General features: G+C 30.9%; 1 protein-coding gene across 2 annotated transcripts in view; it reads right to left on the reverse strand.

Annotated features, from left to right (window-relative positions):
• LOC118185457 (sodium/potassium-transporting ATPase subunit alpha-like) overlaps nt 1-23229 on the reverse strand; it is a 364057-nt gene that overhangs the window by 166111 nt on the left and 174717 nt on the right. For both annotated transcript variants that reach the window (XM_085825310.1, XM_085825309.1), the window contains exon 2: nt 953-1061. In XM_085825310.1, coding sequence (XP_085681436.1) covers nt 953-1030 — 78 coding nt within the window. In that variant the 5' untranslated portion in view covers nt 1031-1061. The remainder of the gene's footprint in view (nt 1-952; nt 1062-23229) is intronic.

The raw sequence follows: 23229 nt of genomic DNA on the forward strand, positions 1-23229 counted from the left end.
ATTTTTATGCAATAGCATGCTTCGCGCATGACGCCTTTCTAGGTAAGTACAGGTGAATACCATTGGACTATTTTTTACGAGGTTATGTCAAGCAGTTGCATGGTCATCAAAATCACTTTTTTTAAACGTGCTTAGGGTCAGGATTTTAGAAGTAAACCATAAATCACTTAGCAATAACTAAGGAATGTTTCCAATATGTTGAAAAACAGTTTGTTCAATGATAATGTTGAATGCTAAAAATATGAGCTCTTTTGTAGTAAAACTTCCTCTATGTAGTTTAGAGTGCCCTCAATTTCATGAGCATTTAAATTTGTCCAGGCGCTTTATAAATATCCTGCATTCAAATTTGCATACGTCTATTAATCAGCAACGACTACAAATAAAAAAATTATCACGTATACTATTATTTTAAATAGATTAAATTTTCCTTTCCATAGAATGACAACGCATACAATATATGGAATTGCAATTGTTCTCATTTTGTTTTCCCGTCCGCTGCATTAAAGTTGAATCACGTTTTAAAAAAAATATGGAAAAGGGTTTTCAAACATATTTATATCCGATTCAGTATTCTTCGTAAAATACCTACCTATAATGCAATTAGCGAGTGCGATATTTGAAATTATTTGACAATTAACTTGCTAAAATTACCGAAAAGAAAAGGACTTTAATATAGCTTATTTATTATTGACACGAAAACTTCAGAAGATATGGAACAGCTTAACAAGCATCTCTCAACAGATATGAGTATATGAGATAGCAAATGCCGATCGAATAATCTCAGCTGATGATGGCACTTATCAGTTTTTGAGGTAAACGCTTAAATGATCTTGACCTTTTCCCATGAAGTTTACAAAAGAACATAAAATAATACAGAAAACTTTTTATTTCTAACAGATAACCTTTTATAATTACTGTTTTAATACTAAAAAGATTAAAAAGAGGTACACACCATAGAGACCTCCTGCTTGAGATCATCCAAGTCGGGTTTTCCCTTTTTGACCGCCTTCGCTTTTCCATCTTGCACCATATTTATTCCGCCCTTCTATGCTGACACTTTTCTATGAAAAAGAAAAATGAATTATTTAAACACAAAATAGTTTATTAAAATTAGTAGACAATTTAAATTTAATTTCCGTACATCACTTAGACACATTAAATAAGGTTAGAAAGTGTTAATAAAAATTTCAGTTTTATTCGTATATCCTTTCTTCGCAAAATATTTAAGACTGGTCGAAATTTTAGATTATGATGATATAATTGTAAACAAGCCTTATTAAATATAAATAAAAGCAAAATGCATTTTTTTTTCAATAAATAGAAATAGAATTCATCTTAACAAAGGAATTAGTTTATGTACCTTTTTACAAAAAAGGAACATAAGCCTATTTATCCGTCAAGACCCAAGCAAGTATTCAGAAAACAAAATATTTCAATAACCGTATAAACATCCCGCAATCTTAAATCTTTGACTTTATTAAGGATGAAACATTTAAATTGAGGAATTTACCGAATTTACAAAAAATTCGAGGTTCGAAAACTTGAATGCGCGTTTTTTTCCGTCATTCGAATCCTAACTTGAAATACGCGTTAATCGTTTCAATTCAAAAGCTTTAGAAAGGTTGGTTTCATTGACTTCTAGTAAAAGCATCTATTCCGAAATAACGTGATTCGTGAAGTTTCAGAAGATTTGGATTATTAATATTACTTCGTGGCAGTCCTGAGTGCCATAATTTTAATTCTGTGGAACGAATTTAGAGTTCATGTCCAGCATTCTTCTACGCTAATATTCTACTCGAAAAAGTCCTCTTGTACTTAACTTCGATTCAAAATCATTCCGGGAAAACGTAAAAAATGTGAACTGCTACTAAAATAACTTATGTCAAATAAGATTTAGAAAATATACTTCAAGTTTAAAGAATTTTAATTAAGTACTTCTTTTAGTAAACATCCTTTGTGTCATCCACTTGAATACAGATGTAGTTTACAAAACTGTATTCTTAAATCTGCTTATTAGCAGATTTCAAACTTGGCTTTGGCTGTTACGCAATTTTTTTTCCTTTGTTTTCTTATTTTTATTTTTTATATAATGAATCGAATCTCTCGAGTCGTCGAAAAATTCTAAAGCTTCAAAATGTTTTTTGGATTCGCAATCAAGAAAATTATTCGGCAGCTTCTGGAATTCATACACTGATTCATCTTAAAGTTTGGTTTACTTTCAAAGACCTGCTCATAAAAAACAATTCGAAATTTTAGTTTTGTTTTTAGGATAAAAAGCAATAAACTATTATTTGAATAACTTAATACAAATCAAAATGAATTTTCGGTAACATTTGGTTTTAAAAATTAATAAAGGGTTGTGATTTACAAATCCTATTACATGCAAGCGCAAGAATCTGCGTTATAAATATGTTATGGATTATCCTAAAAAATCAACGTTTTCATTCTGATTGTTGACTTGATTTGTGGCATAAACTGAACAAATAATAAAAATAAGGCTCTATAAATTTTACTTGAATTGAAGTTCCTACTCTAATAACAATTTTTTAAATTTTACAACATTAATTCGTAGCATAAGGTTTTGCAAACTTTTTTAGATATTACTGACAACGATATTGATGATTGCCTTTTCCAGCTAGAAAACAGGAAGATATTCGATATCTTCATTCAAACGAATCACTCTATTTAAGTCATGATTCAAAACAAAACTTGTAAAACATATTTAAGGTACAAACAAAAATATATACCCTCCTCCCCCCAAATAAAAAGGAGATTTCTTCAAGCTCAAAGGTTAAAAATTAAAATCTAGCTCATTCACATATTCATCTTTGATTAAAAGGATCAAAATGCGAAATAAGTTTCCATAAAAATATGTATAAAAAATGAGATACCGTACAAACGTTCACAACATGACACGAAATTCTTTTTACGGTTTCCAATTTTTTACAAACAAACAGATTTTTTTATCTAAATACTGAAGTAATTAGGCTAAAACCTCCGAATTTCTCGACCCGAAAACATAGGAGTGATATGATTAGACTGTGATACACTCTAAAGAAAAATATTTAGTTCTATCATTCAGTACGTTTACTAACAAGTACTAAGATAGTCTTTAAAATTCCAGTACAAAATGTCATTAGAGAAATTCTTACAGTGTGAAAAGGGTTTAGGTATTCTTCTGTTATCGGAACCGGAGAAACGTAGGCATGCACATACGTATGTATGATTTGTATAGACACACACATATGTTACACCACGTGCATTTATACATATATTTCTCAATTCGGTTCCAATAACAGAAGAATACCAGGGTTTGTTTAAATTTCCAGCAGACCTTTAGAAAAATTTGATGGGATATGGGGAATGTCAAATTACTACTCGACTACCCGGACTGATCGATGACGGGAATAATTCTACTACATGGAATACATATCCATATTTTTCCAAGCAGTTATTTTTCATTGCTGCCGTCAAATTAATGCATACATTCAGCGGCGGTTCAACACAGTTCATCCCTGGCATTCAAGCATCTTAAAACAGAAATGAAATCGAAGAAAAAAAAAAACGGAAAAGGATTTTAACTTTAGTTTTTATTAAATGCCGATAACCGTTAAATGTAGTATAGTGCTGATGAAACCCTAGATAACTCAAACATGCAGTTAAAGGGTTATAGTAGTAGTCTATACACAAGCAACTTTAAATTTCAGACACAGTTTGTCCGGCATATAAGCCCGCACATATTAACTCTAATAACATTTACAGCTGCTGCAGTAATGAAACACTGAAGTATTTTAATACTATAAAAGAGACTTTTTTTATATCTTTATGGAATAAAATAATACGAAAAGAAAGACATAATTTGTTAGAGAAAGAACTAAGCACAAAGGAATATAAAAATGTGTCAATATTATACTTATTAAATAATAGTAGATTAGTAGCGAGGCCTTTCGCTCATTTTTAAATATATAATAATGTTTTTTTTTTAATGTAAATTTATGACAGTGCTTAAATTGACGATAAAATAAAATATCAATAAAAAGACTAATTTCGAAAATTAAAGGTATTTTTTACAGGTTTTTATCTTAAATTTGTTAAGATATTTTCATTACGTTAAAAAGAACAGGATGGCTGAGTTTCAAACTGCATCAAAGCCCTGACCTTTAAAACCGTATCAAGACGCTAGACTTGGCCAAACAGCGTCGGAGCGGTAAAGTAGCTGAACACTGCTAGTTCAAACTGGATTCGATTTCAGGCGATCAGGCGGGTTATATAGATGTTTTTGTGATTTTTCTTATGTGTAACGTGGATACGAGACAGTTTCTTTAGAAAGTCCCTCACGAAGGCATCCATCTCTTTGGTCAGGTAGCCTTCCTTTGCTTTATCATAACGAAATAAAATAAACCAAACGTCAGACTTCATACAACATCAGTGGGCCAGAACCCTACAGTCTTACAGCATTACATATGCCGACTTCTGTAATACAGCAAAGGAGGTTAACTTGTTTACTGTTGGGAGTAGCATTCTACACAAGTTAACTGTCCGCTGCAATTAATTTAAGTTCGCCGGACTGATCGATGACGGGGAGAAGAGAGTGGTTAGAGAAGAGGTATAAAACAGCACCAATTCGCATTATTAAATATGACCGTGCATGCTGTCTTGACACGAGATGAATGAGGATCTATAAAACAAATATTGCCACACAGCTGTGACTGAACCAAAACTACTTCGTGGTTCTATTGAAAAATAAGCTGAACAAGACTACAAAAAGCATTTTGTGAAATTACTAGGGAAATAAATAGATATTTTATACGTGTTGTTACTTCTTTAATACAAAGAACCTGCAGTTAAGTCTAATTTCTTTGGTTTTTAGAAACTTTGTTATAATTGCCATCTTAAAAACACACAGGAATCTCGTCGAAGGAAATTGCCCTATAACAGTGGTAAAACTAGCATTTTTTCCCTTGCAAAAATTCAGTAAAAACTTTTCTTTAGTCGGATCTTATCCTACGGATAGAGGACGAGCGTACTACGGTTCTTCCTTATTTTTAAAGTATCCGTTTCTTAAATGGAGCCAAAACTATTTCCAAATTTTTAGTTAAGAAAAAGTTAACTTGCATAGCAAATATGATCACTTATCGGTATATAGTTTGTGGCTCGCCCACCAGCGGCCGAGCAATAGAATCGCCGAACACTGGTAGTTCATGCCGAGTTCGAATTCTGGCGAATGGGCTGACTGCATGACAGTTTTTGTGGTGTTCTCCACGCGTAAACATGGATACGAGCGTTTCCATTAAAATGTCCTCCACGACGGCATTTCTCCACACAGGCAGAAAGCCCTTGAGTTTCTTTGCGTTAATTCAACGGTTCTCAACTTTTTGACAAACGCGTACCGTCAAAACCAAAATTGAAAACATTTAGTAGTACTACTATTACATTTTACAATGATTATTTTGCAATTTACGAATAGAAATATTAAAAAAAAAGAAAAAAAAAACCGAGATCTTTCAGATTTTATATTACGCTTAAAGGGTTGTTTTTTTAACGTTTTGTGTGCCACCTTTATTTATTAAATATCATGTTCTTCGCACTTAAACCGTAAAATTCAATTCAACACCAATATCACAAAATATTTAAAAGAGCATATCTTTAGAATTTCCGATACACAGTCTCGCACGAATTTTTTTTTTCTCTCTCCTGTACAGTATTGCCACTGCTCGCTTTAAAATCGTTGAGTTTGTTGATCAAAAATTCGTTAAGTGTTACAAAATGTCAAATCGATAATAAAACAAATTCCAAATTAGGGCTTCCAGATGCCCATATTCGATAGAGGATTACGTTATTCAAAATATGATGGCTCTAGGTACGTTGTTTTATCACAATGCGAGAAACGTACATACATTTATGCAGATTCTTCATTATTTCATTTCTTTAAATATAACAAAGGACGATAATATTGGGTGGAACAATTTGAAAAGTGAAACGGACATTTAAGTTTTCAACGCAAAATGCCAAAACAATGTTAACAGCCCTTCTAGGCTAACGGCCTTTGTACTAAAAAAAAAAAAAAAAAAAAGAAAGAAAGAAAAAAAGGGGGGGGGAAAAAAAAAGAAAATCTGAATGCTTTCAGATTTTATATTAAGCCCCAAAGGCCGTATTTTTAACGTATGGTGTGCTACCGTTATTTCTTAAATACCGTGTTCTTCGCACTTAAAATACATACAATTTAAATCAACAGCAATATCATAAAATATTTAAAAACAGCAAAACAACATACCTTTAGAATTTCCGATGCACTGTCTCGCGCCTTGGAGATTAATTTTTTTCCGTACATTGCGCGCTTTGAAATCGTTAAGTTTGTTAATTGAACATTCGTTAAAGTTTTGCAAAATTTTAAACAGATAATAAAACAAATTCGAAATTCAAAATTCGGGCTTTCAAGTGGTCAAGTTCGGTTGGAAGACTATGTTATTCAAAATTTGATGGCTCTAGGTACCGTTGTTTTTTCACAGTGCGAGAAACATTCATGCAGATTCTTCATTATCTAAATTTTTTAAATATAATACATAGCGATAATATTTGCTGGCAACAGTTCGAAAAGCGAATCGATGCAAAATGCTGTTTTGGCTAAAAATATTTTGCCATTTGCACAACCTATATTATTATATATAGACTATTTGAATTAATATACACACATAAAATATTAAAAATTAGTTTACATCAAAATTTAACTTTAATACTTTAATTGTCAAATTTAGTGCGAAATTTGGGCCTGTTTAAGAGAAATCAATTTCTTTTTGTCTGCTCTTATTTCGCTTAGTTTGAAGGGTAAATTAGAATCCAGATTTAATTTTGTTCTGCATTTAGTTTTAAATATAGCACGGAAGAAAATCCTTGTTCACACAAATAGGTTGTGCAAAAAGGCAATAAAAATTTAATAGCTTTATTTGAAATTCTTCTATTTTTTTTTTTTTTTTTTTTTTTTTTTGTTTGTTTGTTTTGTTTTGTTTGTTTGTTAAGACAAAAATTAACAAGTGTGTTATTTTTGAAATCTTCAGTTAGAGTTCGATCACAGGGAGTCAGGGAGTTTCTGTAAATTGCTCTTTTTCTTCGCGAGATAAAAATTCAGATATATTTGAACAAAATGAATTTCTAATCCAATTTCTTTTTCAAATCCTCGGGAAAATACATGTTGAAATCATTTATCAATGAAAAATAATGATTTTTAATGTCGGATGCTAAATCTTCTTCAATTTCCAAATTTTTTTTCTGTTAGAAAACTTTCTAAAAGTGGCACAAAGCTTAAAATATTATTATCCAATTCTTTGGTTATTAGCTCGAGTTTTTTTTATCATTTAATTATCTCTAAAGGTAATAAAATTCACATTTTGTCCTCTTAATCCTAAATTTAATTCATTTAACTTTTCAAAAATATCAGCTAAATATGCTACATGCGCCAACCATAATTCACTAAATAAACAATTTTGCAATTCAAATTTTGAATCACAGAGGAAAATTTGAATTTCTGAGCGAAGTTCAAAAAGACGATTTAAAATTTTGCCTCTGGATAACAAACTTCCTTCGGAATATAAACAAAAGCTTTTCATGTTCACTGCCCATCTCTTGGCATAAAATCCTAAATATTCTTGAATTTAAAGATCGACTTTTAATAAGATTAACAAGTTTCACAGCTTAATTTAAAACGATTTTCAGACTTTGCTTTGGCAACTAAAGCTTCACGATGTATGGAGGAGTAAATTAGTTTACTCACTGCTCCTATATCGCTTCGTTTATGGAATTTGCTATTTCATGAATTCGTCGACTCACAGTATTTATTATTTGATAACGGAATATTACTAAGTTCATTAGCCGCTTTTCGTTTAATAGTGTTAAAATGATATCTTTAGATGCTGGTAATATAAAGTTTTCTTCAATAGTGTGAGCCTGCCCAGTTTTAGCAATTCTTATCTCGTAACTAGCTTCCAAAGCTTTTTTACTTGAAGTTACAAAACCTTTCACTACTTGTCTACTATTTTTGAACTCCGATAATTTCCTCTTAAAATATTCTTCAGATATATCCTTTAAATTGGCATGCTTAGGTTCAAGACGTCTTTTAAAAAACGATGGTTTCATACTTTGATTGGATAACAGAGTACCGCAAATAACACACTGAAACTGAGGGTCCATTTCAAGTAAATCCAAATCATAAATAACTTTCATTATATTTTCTAGAAACAATTTTTCTTTTCTTTTCAATATTCTTAGTGCTAGTAGATGATTGTAAAATGGATCCATCACCTGTAAACCGTCACTTTTCTGCTTAGCCAATCCTAGCCATTTTTCCATTTTCAAAAATCTTGGTTTGTTTTATTATTTTTTCAAAAATATTTAAATGCACAATATATTACGAGTTCTTCAAAAACAGACGACGATATTCTCAAATCACGTAGAAAAGTAAGGAATACAAAGCAACAAGAAGACCAAATACCTGCTGTTAGAGACAGTAAACCGACGTAAAAAATTATTCTCATTGAAAATGGAGCAATATGAGCCCGGAAGCGACGAGATAAAGCGCTGACATGCTAATAAAGCCATAAACCCTAAGAGAATTAATGAGATGCTATTATCTTTTCTATAGGAACTTATTTTTATTTCCTATTAAATACAGCATCAGTTTCTATCAATCCTTTTAAACATCATTTATGGCAAATTTTGTTATGTCTAAGGCTAAAAAAATATTTGTGAAACGTACAACATAGAAGAACCACGAAAATTGCCATGCAGACAGAGGCGTACGATCTGTCTGCATGGCAATTTTCGTGGTTCTTCTATGTTGCCTCTTGTTATTACTATGTTGCCTCTTGTTTTAAGTCTGTAAACGGCTATTGACCTTGAACAAAGCTCACATCGCAAAAATTTACGAGTGTTGGAGAAAAAATAAACTCAGTCAGGATGTTAGGGGTTTTAATTTTTGAATTTAATACTTAAAAATTACTTGGTTCTTTGCTTATTAAATATTTTTCTCTTGCGTACCACCGGTTGAGAAGCCCTGCTCTAGATAATACAAAATTTTAATTTAGAAAAACGATTCAAATTTCAAGCAACGCATCGTCTTATTATACTATTAACTTACTTCCAGATGTATATCTTCCTAGACCAAGTTCAACGCCTGCTCTGAGATATCTTATAAAACGAATTGCTAATGCTAATACAAAAATTATATTTAAGGTTAGCTACGTCACAAAGATTGCTCTTATCTTCTTGCTAGCACTGATACGGGATTTTTATTGGCGTTGAAATCTATGACATGTATACGTTACTTCAGACTGCTAATGACGTCAATGAGCATGTGACGTCAATGAGCACATTTCACAACAAACCTCAAATGAACACCAAAGAATATTACATAAAAGCATAGAAATCATGTTGCAATACACATAATTGCTCCAAACATTACAAATAAATGCGGACATTGTGAAAAGTAGCGCTAAGTAATTAAGATTCCCAGCAATTTAAAATTGAATTGAATTTTTCTGTTATTTGCGAATTTATTCTTGAAACCTGATGTAATGTCCCAACTATCATATCTTTCACCATTTTTCTAATTCGGTAAACGGTTCTAGTACTGAAGATTAAAAACACAGGACAATGCAGTCTTTTTTTTATAAATAATGCGTATTATTAAACAACAACAAAAACAATATGATTTCTACACATTACCATTCATTTGCCAAAAAACAAAAGCAAAAATTTAAAACGATAGATCTGAGGAGGATTTCCTGGTCAAATGCTAAATAATTTAACACTTCAGACGAATTGCAGAACCCTGTGAGTTTTTGTCTCGAATTCATCAAATACTGTAATATAGAATAAAACTGTTGCAAATATTAGACCCAGAAATTAAGCGAGCCTTCGTCTGTGACTTTTTGATACAGGCCTGAAAAATAAGTACACTGAAAACTTCAGTTCATCTCTTTTTTTAACTTCTAATACAGAAAACATGGTTTTCTGGTGTTTTGTGTTTGTCTGTAGAGATATTCACGCAACATATTTTCGTAGCCAAATAATCTTCGTATATTATTTGCATACACTAATCATTCTTTCCAAACAGTTTAACTGCTGTCTTGCATAATAAAAAATTTAAATTGTTAGTGAATACCATACAATGTTAAAATTTGTTTAAAAACTAGTTATTTTCACTAAAACGTAATTTCCTATAACTTCGAGTTTAACGCATTTGCCTACTGATTTCATGTTTCTGTTGACTTTTTAAGTAGTTTTGCTTCAACAAGCCATCCTTGAGAAACATTTAGTATTTTTAGCGCAGCATCAATGAAATTTTGCAAGATAAATCGCAAACTTTTCGTTTTAAAATATACTCTTTGTCTCATTCAAAAATATCCATCACGAAAATTAATTTTGCATATTTACCATGAACTCATTAATATATTTCATTTCAAAGCTAGGCTATAGTCTGTAGATGATGTCTTGATGATTGATGAAAAAAAATTTCTTTTAATTTTTACTTTATTCTATAACATTTTTTTCTAGTTTTATTTAAAAATTTAATTACCTTATTTTTTGTTTTAAATTAATTTAAATCTGTTATGTTTGCATTTTTTATAATTATTCAGATATGAATAAAAAAACACCGCTCTGTTGAAAATTTTTGGGCTGCTTCCTGGGGAAAAAAATTCAACTATCTGTTATATTATCTTATTTTTGTATTATTTTATTGATTTGTTTTTGTTTCTGATCCAATTTGGATTTGTTGCTACTAGATTGTTGACCACAATCTTTTTTGGTGGTCTTCATGTTAGACTGTTGACCACCTTGTTTGTTCCATAATTTATTTCAGTCATGTAAGCCGGTTAGCAGTTGCTTATACAAATTAATACATTTAGAAATTCATCTGCAGATAGCTTTTATTTTCTTCACTCAAATGAATAAAAATCAGTACTATAAATACGTTATTTATAGCTTAAAAGCTTTCAAAGAATGATCAACTAAATTGCTTTGATTTTGTAACGTACATTAGACATTCATTTAGAAAACTGACAGCTAAATTAACATAAAACCTCGATAATTACTGTTAATAAACGCTGCACTTTTACGAAGAAATTTCATAAATATATTTAATATATGCTTTTATACACAGTCTACATTTAAAGATGAGGGATTGACTTAAGAGGCTCTTAGAATGGAAAAGAAAGGTTTTTAAGTGTTGCGAGGAAACTATTTATTACTTTTCTAATACACAGCCAAAAGTTTTAAAACGGAAATTCAGGCAAGTTTTGCCTAGTTGAGATACGAACGTCTTTCCCGAAATACAGCTTAAAAGCATTATTGACTCTTTACCGACAGCGAGAGATAGCTTACCCCCAAAACACTTGGAAAATATCTAATCTTTTTATTTAGGAAACTTCCGAGATTGATAGACCAGTACACATTAAGCAGCAACTTACTTCTGAAATTCTGTCAATAGAATCAAAACAAGATACGTTTGCTTATTTTGTCAATAAAACTTACGTCTATAATAAATTATTAAATATAATAATAATAAACTTAATTACAAATAAATCAAACAACTTCCTTTATTTTCTTAAAGAAGTAATTTGCCAGTAGAGTAATCAGTTTTTAAAGACCATATAATCCATCACTCTGAAAAATTCAAACTGGCCGGAAGATTATCTTTAAAATTATATAAAAAAATGAAATTATAATTCTTCTTTTAATTCCTTAAAAATTTTCCAGTATATTTTTGTAAATTTGACATTTTGTGTTCTTAACGTTTAAATTTTTAAAAAATTAGTTCTGCAAAACATGAATACAAGCAAAGCTCGATTATCCATCATTCAAGCAACCGTCAACTTCTTATACCTATGAACCACCGAGATAGTGCTATGGTTAGGATGATAAAGAATACTGTATTATTTCTGTCAAATAATATTATATAAAAAAATTCCATTAAAAACTCGTGCAAAATTCAGTAATCACAGGACGCCATATTGTTATGAACAATTTATTTACCGAGCAATATAATGCAATATAATAATAATATATAATTACGTATGCCACTTATTAATTCATAAATTTGACCCTAGTAATCTGTGAATCTAATACACGGAGCCAACTTGTTTAAGATATAATAACTGGAAAAAAAAAAAACTAAACTATTATTTAAACTTAATCAAAGCCTTGCAATGCCTTATATGTAGCCTTGCAATGCTAGTGTATAATTAAAAATAGCTAAAGAATAAGTTTATCTCCTTCCATTGAAAATATTGTATTAATTTTTTGGGTAACGCAAGTAACAAAGAAATTCATACAACTATTGACGACTTCGGACGAGTCTAACCTAGCATAGCCGAATTGCCAAAGTCAACTTTTCAAATTATCATCGGCTAGATTTGTCCCACTCACACCCGCTTTCCCCTCCGAAGTAACCCAAGTACAATTCCGAATCAAGACAAAAAATTTTTTTTCCGTTTATGACATACCTCTTATTTCCCCATTTCTTTCGGAACCCTTAAGAATATTTCACTGAACCCTGGTTAGGAAACGCTGCTTTAAGATGTTATTTTCGAGCACTTGGTTATTTTATGGAGTATAAAGTATGCCAAACAGTGCGTATTTATTTACTTTTGCAAGTCATCAACACTATCGAACTGGCACCAATAAAGTCTGATCATCCAAAGGATATTTATTCTATTTCGTGATGTAAACTTAAAATAATATATACGTATTTTCGTTTTCTCACACTTCAAAAGCAAAGGTTACGAAATCATCATTTATCACCCGTGCGAATGGAGAGAAAACATGGTTTATTTTTTCAAGGTCGATTAAAGCAAGGATTAGAAGAAGCAACCAAGCTTTCAAAAATATCTCAAATAATTTAAATTAAAAGTGTTTTAAAAATGGCTACTACGAGTTATTTTCATGTTATAAAAAACTGGTGCAGTAGATAACACTTGAAACACTATTCCCCATGCGATTCTGCAAGCAAAAGTTGCGTTTATCCTAACTTCAAGTTCAGGTTACTTAGAATTTTTTCATTTTGGTCACATTTCATGAAGGCACATGCGACATTATCAACAGTATTATTCACACTGTCTGTACGGAACAACTGTCTGTAAGGAATGAAAAAAAAAGGGGGGACTTTAAAAATATTCTTTAATACAACCGTTAAACGCGGTTATTCTTCGTTACATTGTTATTACCTCCCCCCCCCAACCAAAAAAAATCTGAAAGGTTTCAAAGTTTAACGATGGTCCAAAAAGGTAAGTTAAGGTTTTTTACGCTTCCGCTGAGCTCGCAGTCTACCAGTCTTCTATCGCACTCACTTCTGCTAACCCATTTCTTTTTGTCTTTTCAGCTTTCCTATCAAGCATAATTTTCTTCGCATTATTATGTACAGTTCAACAACAAAATTACGACAATTTTAAAAGCAACGTAGCAGCATATGTTTAGAATTCCCGATGCAGTGTTAAATGTTGGCATATAATTTTTTACGATATTTGTTATCAATCTTTTCTCATCATATCAATCATCATATATCATCTCTCAAATCAATCTTTCATATCAAAGTTCAGTTTCCTTAGTAAGATGGTTTGCAAAACCTTTTTTTTCCCTTCTTTATTATTATAGCCTTCCCCAAGATTGAATCACTAATCAACCGAGATATCAAGTATGTGTATACCTTGCTAACATATTACATGTTGGTCGAATAGCGATTAAATTTTGGAAGCCATTATAATAAGGAATGTCTTTTTATTATTAACGTTTTGCGTGTTAAATTTATTAATTACCTATCATGTTCTTCGCACTGATGCCACAAAAATTCAAATCAATACCAAATATTTAAAAACAGCATATCTTTAGAATTTCCGATAGAGAGTCTCACGTGCTGGACATAAAAATGTTTTATTCTGTGCAGTCTTGCCACTGCTCGCTTTAAAGTCATCGAGTTTGTTAATCAAAAATTATTTACAGTTTTATAATATATGATATAAATAATAAAAATATAAGTTCATTCTATAGAAATATTGAATCTTTTTAATTAGTCAGATCATGAATTAAATGCATTTTTAGTCCAAATGGGCAATTTGCCCGGAAGGACTATGAATTTCGTTTTGGCATTTTCCGTTGATTCACTACAAGCGATGTTTCACTTTTCAAATTGCTGCCACCAAATATTAGCGCCCTGTTTAAAGAAATTAAATAATGAAGAATCTGCAGAAATGCGTTCGCATAGTGAAAAAACAACGGTACACAGAGCCATCAAATTTTGAATAACAAAATCTTCCTGCGAATATGGGCATTTGGAAGCCCAAATTTGAAATTTGTTTTATTATCTATTTCATATTTTGTAAAACTTTAACGAATTTTGATTAACAAACTCAAGGAATTCAAAGCGAGCAATGGCAACGTTGAACAGAAAAAACATTTTTATCTCCAGCCCGCGAGACTGTGTATCGGAAATTCTAAAGATATGCTCATGTTAAAATTATTTTGCGATATTGCTCTTCAACTGAATTTTATGCTTTAAGTGCGAAAAACATGATATTTAATAAATAAAGTAACACAGGAAATGTTAAAATAAACGCCTGTTTGGAAGTAATTTAAATTCGGTAAATTTTTAATGATTTTTTTAAATTATTATTTAAATCAATCCAATTCAAATGCAAAGAATATTCTCAAGAACTGCATCTTTTACTTTCAAAAAGGATTTAGTTTGTTAATCCACAAGAAACAGATTCAATATGAAATATAAATATCTTACATTTCGCGGAATGGCAACAGACGCAAATGAAAAGAGGCATTTATAGTGATTTAACGCATAATCGCGTTTCGAGACTAATGGCCGTTCAGATTTTACAATACGCCCAAAGGTACTTTTGTTAACCTTTTGTGTGTTACCTTTATTTATTAAATATCATGTTCTTCGCACTTAAACCATAAAATTCAACTCAACAGCAGTATCACAAAATATTTAAAAAGAGCATATCTTTAGAATTTCCGAAACACAGTATCGCGCGCTAAAGATAAAAATGTTTATTTTGCCCCGCCCAGCGTTGACATTGCTCGCTTTGAAATCGTTGAGTTTGTTAATCAAAAATTCATTAAAGTTTTACAAAATATGAAATAGGTAATAAAACCAATTCCTTGGGCTTCCAATGACCCTACTCAAGTGGAGGTCAACGTTATTCAAAATTTCATGTCTCTAGATACCGTTGTTTTTTCACAATGCAAAAAACACACATAAATTCATACAGAATTCTTCATTATTTAGTTTCTTTAAATATAATGCAGTGCTATATTTGGTGGCAACAATTTGAAAAGTGAAAAGCCGTTTTATAGTGAACGTCGAAAATTGCCAAAACGAAATTAATAGCCGTTCTGGGCAAACTGCCCCTTTTTTGGGGGGGGGGACAGAATTCTACTTTTTAGGTAAGATTTTAAATATAAAGTTTGAGTATATCGAATATTTTGGTGACATTTCTGCATTATTTCTCTTTCTTGTGTTCTGTTGTAACTAATTTTCTTTTCATATTTTCCTGAAGACCACAATCTAGTGGCAAATTAAGTATCGTATATAGTAGAATTTTATTAGTTTCTATTATTCCCTAAAAACGTACTAAACGGATTAATGGATTACACGAAATAATCTAAAAGTACAGCAAAAGTATTAAAAATCGCGAAAATTTCAAACTATGTCCCAAAATTTCATAACCTGTACCACTTCAATTACTTGACAAAACACCAGTTTATTATAATACATTATGTCGTTAATAACAGAAATTCAAAAATAACAAAAATTCTTCGGTATTTCAGAGAATTTGTTTATGCAATCATTTGCCAAATTGTTGTAAAGAAATTGATTACTTTCTTCTGCATTCTGCTAGAGCTCCTTCTTTCATTCTTAAATCTGCGAGGATATCTTAAATGTTAAAAAAATGCTAGCAATCTCATTTTTGCTTTTCTCGACACACTTTAAATGTTCCCGCTTTTCACTTTGACTCGATTTATCCTTTGTAATTTTTTTTTATTCACTTTGGCCCATATTTCACAAATGCACATATGCGTAGCCACCGAGGGAGTGGCTTCTAGGATGGACCAATGGGCATCCAGTAATATTTCTGTCATGATCTTTCGCGTGCTTTAAGATTTAAACAAGATGGTTGAAAATATTCTGCCACGCAATTTTCTGTACTAAATAATTAAAGCATCGTCGATTTCTTCTGAAAATTTTCATTGCGAAGTTAGATCAAATATAAGCAACTGTGAAGATTTCACTACCTGGCTGAAAGAATTTGAAATAAATACAAACAAAAAGAATGCAAGCATTGAAACAAGAAAACACTAGATTCATTGTAACACTTCCAGCCTTTCTCAGCTCAATTAAAACAAAACTATACACTTGAATTCTCTTAATCAGCAGGTGTTAGTAAATCCATAATATTCGAGGCTAATTGTAACTTGAGTCATTTTCTCGAGAGCGATAATATGCCGTGAACATCAATCCAAATATTAATGCGCGACAAAAATCGCGAAAGTGAAATGCCAGCGATTAATTAAACTCATAAAACGAAAGCACTACGAGATTTTGTACTATAGTATTATTTATAACTACGAAACAAATACAAATTAAAACATAACATACGCTCACATGCATGAAGAATTAGCATCACAAGAGCAGTAGAAGCTCATTGGTCCATTTTTGGAAACCCCTCCCTCAGTGGCTACGCTGATGTGCACTTGTGAAATATGCGGCCCGATTTATTCTTCATCCCCCCTTCACCAGCTTCTTCACAACTTAACATTTTCATTTCATTTAAAATTTCACAATTTGCATTTCGCCATCTTCCAACTACGACGGAATAGCCCCCAGTGATGGACCAGACTCATTAAAAGCTGTACGAAGGAACTGGCTGGTTGTCCATTATGAGTTTTTCGCTTGTAGCCATTTACTTTTATTTTCAATAACGAATTTGAACGGATTTGAACGTGTGGTTTCTATCGGTCAAATAAAAGTTACTTTTTTTAAAACAATTTTTTAAAAATAGTATTGGTTAAAATATTGATGAAAACACTACATATTTGTCGAAGAAAGGCCAATAAAGTACGTTCATGAATTCATATGTTTGTAAAAAATAACAGCTGTAATGCCCCAAATGATGAACCGGGAAATTAAAAAATGCTTTACGAGAAAAGAGGGAAGATAGATTGGCATTCTAGTCTTAACGCGAGGCAATAATGACAGCCTGGACTGACAGTCAGCAAACGTTAATCCAAGGTTTCACACAGTTACGAGCTATTCATTAACTTTATACTAAACTGCTCTTTACTCAAATCTGCATAATCTCTGGAAAGAGCGAGCTCGGAACGAAACGAGGCAAAAGGAGAGATGAAGGTAAGAGAGATCTTGCCCGCAAGATCCACGACCTGTGCTCCTGAGCACATTGATAAAGCAGGTGAGTCGGGCCTTCATAACTGTATTCCATTATAGAGGTGCTGTTAGATTGATTCAGTGATTCAATATCCGAAGTCATCTCATCACAACAGTACTCCAGAAAAAAGTAACCTTCGCTTTATTTATTTGCAATAGAGTAGTCCGACAGAACAATACTTGTGCCGCTAATGAGGACATCCTGATATGTTGTTCACTCACTTCTGTTCTATGCATTTCTGACTAAAAAGTAAACGATACATAGAGGTGCATACAAGCACCCTAGAGCAACGCTCTCAAACTCAAATGCATGCAGATCGAATGAACCATCTGAAGACAGCTCACAAGCACGATTTAAAAAAAGAAATAAGTAAATGAAAATTTTTTATTAACAAAATGAAAAATATTTTAAATAAGTTTTCAATTTCGTTTACAAAATACTTATCAAAGCATACATAAGCAATAATAATATTATTCCAAAGAAAAAATATTCGCATTTATATTTTGCATCCGAAATCTAAAGATGATTTTGTTGTTTACACTTTGTTCAAACTACTGATCAGCTAAATATTGCATTTTCACACTGATATTTATTTAAAGCAAGCAATCAATCATTAAATAAATTACTTCAATTTACGCTATAGGTAAAAATGTTGTGAAAACTTTCTAAACTTTCAAACAAAATTTTTCATGCGGGACAAAACTTAAAATAAATAATGACAATGCAGTCTTTACCTCTTATTTATTAGATATTCCTTCGACGCTAAAATAAAAATACATATGTTTGTACGTACGATAGAGTTGTGGGGTTCGTGTGAAATTATTTCCTGTAAACTTTAGAGCAGAGATATTCATATTCTGCTAGACTCCATGATAGCTAGGATGGCCAAAGCCTGAATTATGTTTATATTGAAAGTTCATTCTAATTTATTTATTTAATTTCTTTTCATCAAGGTGCAAAAACTTAGTACAGCGGTTCTATATATTTTGAGAAAATTCCTCAAAAAAGATTATTAAACGTTTAAAAACCATATTTTAATGTAAAGCTGATAAACCTTTTTTTAATGTTAAAGAGGTAATTAATCTTAAGCTAAAATTTATTAATTGGATAAATATATTTTTAAGGGAATAGTATTTTACATTTGAAAATATTTTACAGATTGAGATCTTATGATATTTTATCAAATTAATTATGCAATAATACTGAAAAGGTCATATTTAAAATACACGAAAATTATCCGACTATGCTAAAACAGTATAGATTATATTTTTAAGAAAAGGTTTAAAAATGACTTGTTACTCCTGTACATCTTTCTCATATCCAATATAGAAGACACTCCTTTATTCTGCACGATTATTTCTGTATCACTCAAATTTCCTCATCACAGAAGAGAAAAGAGATTTTTTTTCTTAAATATTGAATGGATATAAAAAAAAAATCGTAAACATATCAGAATTATTTTCTCAGAATTTTTCCCGATTGCTTCTTGACATTCGAATACGGCCGTTATTCAGAACCATTCTTGTTCATTGTTTGATTGAAAAAAAAAATCTGTCGTTTAAAGCAAATAAAAATTGTGAAGATCCATGCATGAACTGTGAAAGTTTGGACGGGGAAATGCGCCTAACATCACGTGCTACGAAAATACGCTCTCTCTCAATAATTTCCTCGTATGGGATTTATGGCAGGTTTTCCTTCTTGCAACAAGTAGAATTCTTTCATGGCGCCGAATTCTTGTAGAATATCAGAAGTTACACGTAGTCTTAACATTTAAAACAACAGTTTTATGTTAAATTGAAACGATAAAGTGGCAACAGGAAGTCATGCTTTCACGTTTTTGGATATGAAATTCCAAAGACTGTAAAAGAGAATGGATGTATTTAAAAATTATGCTTATCACAGACGTTGGACGTTTGGAATTCTTTCAAGCTTTAGTAGACCATTGTTAAAAATTTCCGTCATATTTTGATGTAATACAAATGAAATAATCTTCCTTTATGAAATTTTGATTTATTTGATTTAATCTGATTTAAGAAGTTTTTTATTCAAACAAAGCCAAGATGTATTTAGAAATTTTATTAAGAAATTAAAATATTATTCGTATTTTCTTACTATTGCTATAAACATTTCCTGTTCGTTTTGTGCAAGTTTTCTTTGCATCATATCGTCATAAGAAATATCTTTAACAGCACATTACAGAAAAGGTGGCTTCGCGCTTTAGTATTTAACCCTTTACCACTTTTACTATTTGGCCTTTCACAATTAATCACAGACACACATTACTAATTGCACAATTTCTTAAATTAGACTTCTACAAAAATAAATTCAACACTGTCAGTGATACACTTTTGTAAAAATGAAATCTAACCTGTGTTTTACATGATCTCCGCAGAGTAAATATTTCGAATTGTAAAATATTCAGTGCTTGGCATATTGTTCCATATGTTTATACATAAAAATGAGCGAGATTTAAGCATTCAAATATACTTCTGTATTTCACGTCATCTACACCACTCAAAGATGAGAAACCACGACTTTCTACTCTTGAGAAATGCAGACATGAAAAACAATTGCATACATTCGTTGGCAGCCTGCCTACTCAAGTGAATTTAAACAAATATAAGATGTTAATAGATAATCTTTGTTCGTCTGTACCTTCACATAAACCCGTTTCTTTTGTATCCTCATTATCTTCAACTTGTGTCCCACCAGCGGCCGAGCGGTAAAGTCGCTGAACACGAGTAGTTTGGTACGAGGTTCGAATCCCGTAAACGAACTGGCTGCATGAGCATTTTCGTGGTTTTCCCTATGTGTAACGTTTATACGAGCCAGTTTCCCTTAAAAAGACCTCCACGAAAGCATCCCCCACAAGCAGATAGTCCTTGTGTGCTTTGCCATAATATCCAAACTAATCTTCAACTTGTGAAAATTCCCTCATACCACCAGAGGCTTATTGATTTGATTCTGGAAGATGAAACTACATAATAAATTTTTTCACATAAACTGATAACTGCTTCTTCGTTACAGAACATTTCAGCTTACGGAAAATTTCTTAGGAACCTTCTACTTATGAATGCTAGAAAGAAAACAGCACTCAGAAAAGTGCTGTTCTATATAATGACGATTTCTATGATATTATTGTAATCAATTTTGAGAGAAGAATAACGACGTTTCAATCTTATTTTAGAAAGTAACTCTCGAGGTTCACGGATGCTTTTACCATATTATGAGCAGATTTCCTAAAAATATTAGAAGTATAGCAGATTTTAATTTCCACAAATCTACCCGCCTAAGTGTGAAAAATGACTGGCGACTTTTTACAGTAATTGGATTTGAATGTATTACTATCAAATTATTAGTATTTTGTAGTAGAATAATCTATGGCTACTGTATATTTCAGTAAATTTAAAGTATAAATATCGATATACTATTCCACACTTATTACTGACCTTATTATTTCTAATACTGGAAATCAAGCTAAAAACCTAACGATTCTGTACAAAGTACGAAACAGATGACGTTAGAGATATCTTTCATTTATTATACTAGATTATTATTTCATTTATTATACTAGATTATTATTTCATTTATTATACTAGATTATTATTTCATTTATTATACTAGATTATTATTTCATTTATTATACTAGATTATTATTTATTATACTAGATTATTATTTCATTTATTATACTAGATTATTATTTATTATACTAGATTATTATTTCATTTATTATACTAGATTATTATTTCATTTATTATACTAGATTATTATTTCATTTATTATAAGATCGGAAATGCTCCATAAAAGTTACCAGTTAGAGATATTATAAATTAAACACACTTTGGTTCACATTTAATCAAAAGAAATTTAATATTAAGGAATGTATTTATTACGCAGCCGCAATAGAAATTAAAAAAGTTTTCAGAGACAGTACAGATTCCATGCAAAGTTAATTTTAAGTGCAAGATTATTTTTTAGTATTGTACATATTTTCTATATGGAGATTCAATAAAATTACATGAATAAATATAATTCAGATAAAGTAATCTTAAACTGTTCCGCATAGTTTAAAATATCAAACAACAATAAGCGTACGTTAGTTGCCTGTGTTAGGGCTATCTTTATGTTATAATAGATTGTTGTATTTTTCACTCATGATCATCACACTTTACGTCGAATATTTACATTCCGCTTAATATTAGTTTCAAATCGTTCACTTTGTTAAGAAAATTACAGACTGATTAAAGTTGGCAGAAAGATTCAATGGCAGCAGTCTTAAGATACTGCAATACGCAAGGCCAAGTAGAAGATTAAAAAAAACTCCACCTTTCCCGAATTCGCAACATTTGCCAAGGTGAATGCGTGATATATAGGAATGGTAGCTTAAGGTTAACATAACAGGCAAAACATTTCGGGCAAACTTCGCAAGACATTTCTAACATATATATATATAAATTATTATATATGTAATTAAGGCACAAAATAAAAATGAAAACAGAAGTTGGTTATTAAACCAAGTGTTTGCATAGTAAAAATTCTATGAACAATTCTGCCTAAACATTTCATGGAAGAGCCGGTGAATCATTTTGCAAAAAAAAAAAAAAAAAAAAACTCATTCTGCAGTATAAATAAATGACACACACTAAAGTAGAATAAAATTGGCATTTTCAACAGTAATTTATATATTTAAGGCCAACGCGAAGTTTTTTATTCCGCTGGATTTTTCCTCTCCCTCTCTCCGAGATTTTATTTTTTTTGTACAAATTTAAGTTTTTTAATTGCGAAATTTTTTGAATTTTACATAATAACACATTCTTGATAGGTTGGTCTGTAATCCGCGAAAATTATGCTAGACAGACCCTCTCTCAAATTCCAAACGCTCGACCAGACAAGTATTATTATATTAAAGTTAAATTAATTATTAAAAATTAATTAATGAAATATATCAATATATTAAAGTTAAAACAGTATTTTAATATTCAGATTATTAATCTACAACGTATGATCTTTAAGGAAAACCTGCTCCTTTTCCTACATATTACTAAAAGTTATAAAATTTTTATTATTACAAAGAAAATCTCAAATTTTATATCAAGTACATATAGGACAAGAATTATGCAAGGCATTTAAAACACCAAAAGCTAATTCTCAGAAGGGATCAACAGGTGGTTCTAGATCGAAATATGTTGGTAGATATGTAACACAGGTGCAAAATTTAATTTTATTTGCATGCCATATGGTCTAGCAGCTTCAGTCACCGAAATTTTCAAAAAGTTACGAAAGTGGTAATATTTTCAGAATGATTTCAACATTAGGATAAATGTTCTTCGATGCTGATAAAGAACAGGACAAGTTTGATATTTTGTTTCTAGTTGTTATAATTTTAAATCTGGCGACACAGTTTACATCAGTCAGAACTTCATTACGCATAGTTCTTTTTTTTAAATTCGTACAGAGAATATAGTATTCTCTGTACAAGCCGACTTTTTACTTAGTTTTAAATACAACAAAGTAGATATTTAAATGTGTTTCCGTTATTAGATATTATTCAGGAACGATTCTGCTTCCAATTCACATATTTAAATTAAAAAGATTTTTTAAAAATAATTGATGCGTAATATTAAGAAAGTGAACTTAATCCAGTAGCATTATATAACATGAAATAGCAACGCAGTCCAATGCTCAATTATCATAAAATTCTTAAAGAATACTTGCCAGCCTATGACACTGAAAAATCAGGAGACTTTTTTTAAGAAATCAGGAGATTTTTCACAATGTTAA

Source organism: Stegodyphus dumicola, chromosome 10 (assembly GCF_044657685.1).
Source record: "Stegodyphus dumicola isolate Sdum_Otavi_A_Nest chromosome 10, ASM4465768v1".
NCBI classification, from domain to species: Eukaryota; Metazoa; Arthropoda; class Arachnida; order Araneae; family Eresidae; genus Stegodyphus; species Stegodyphus dumicola.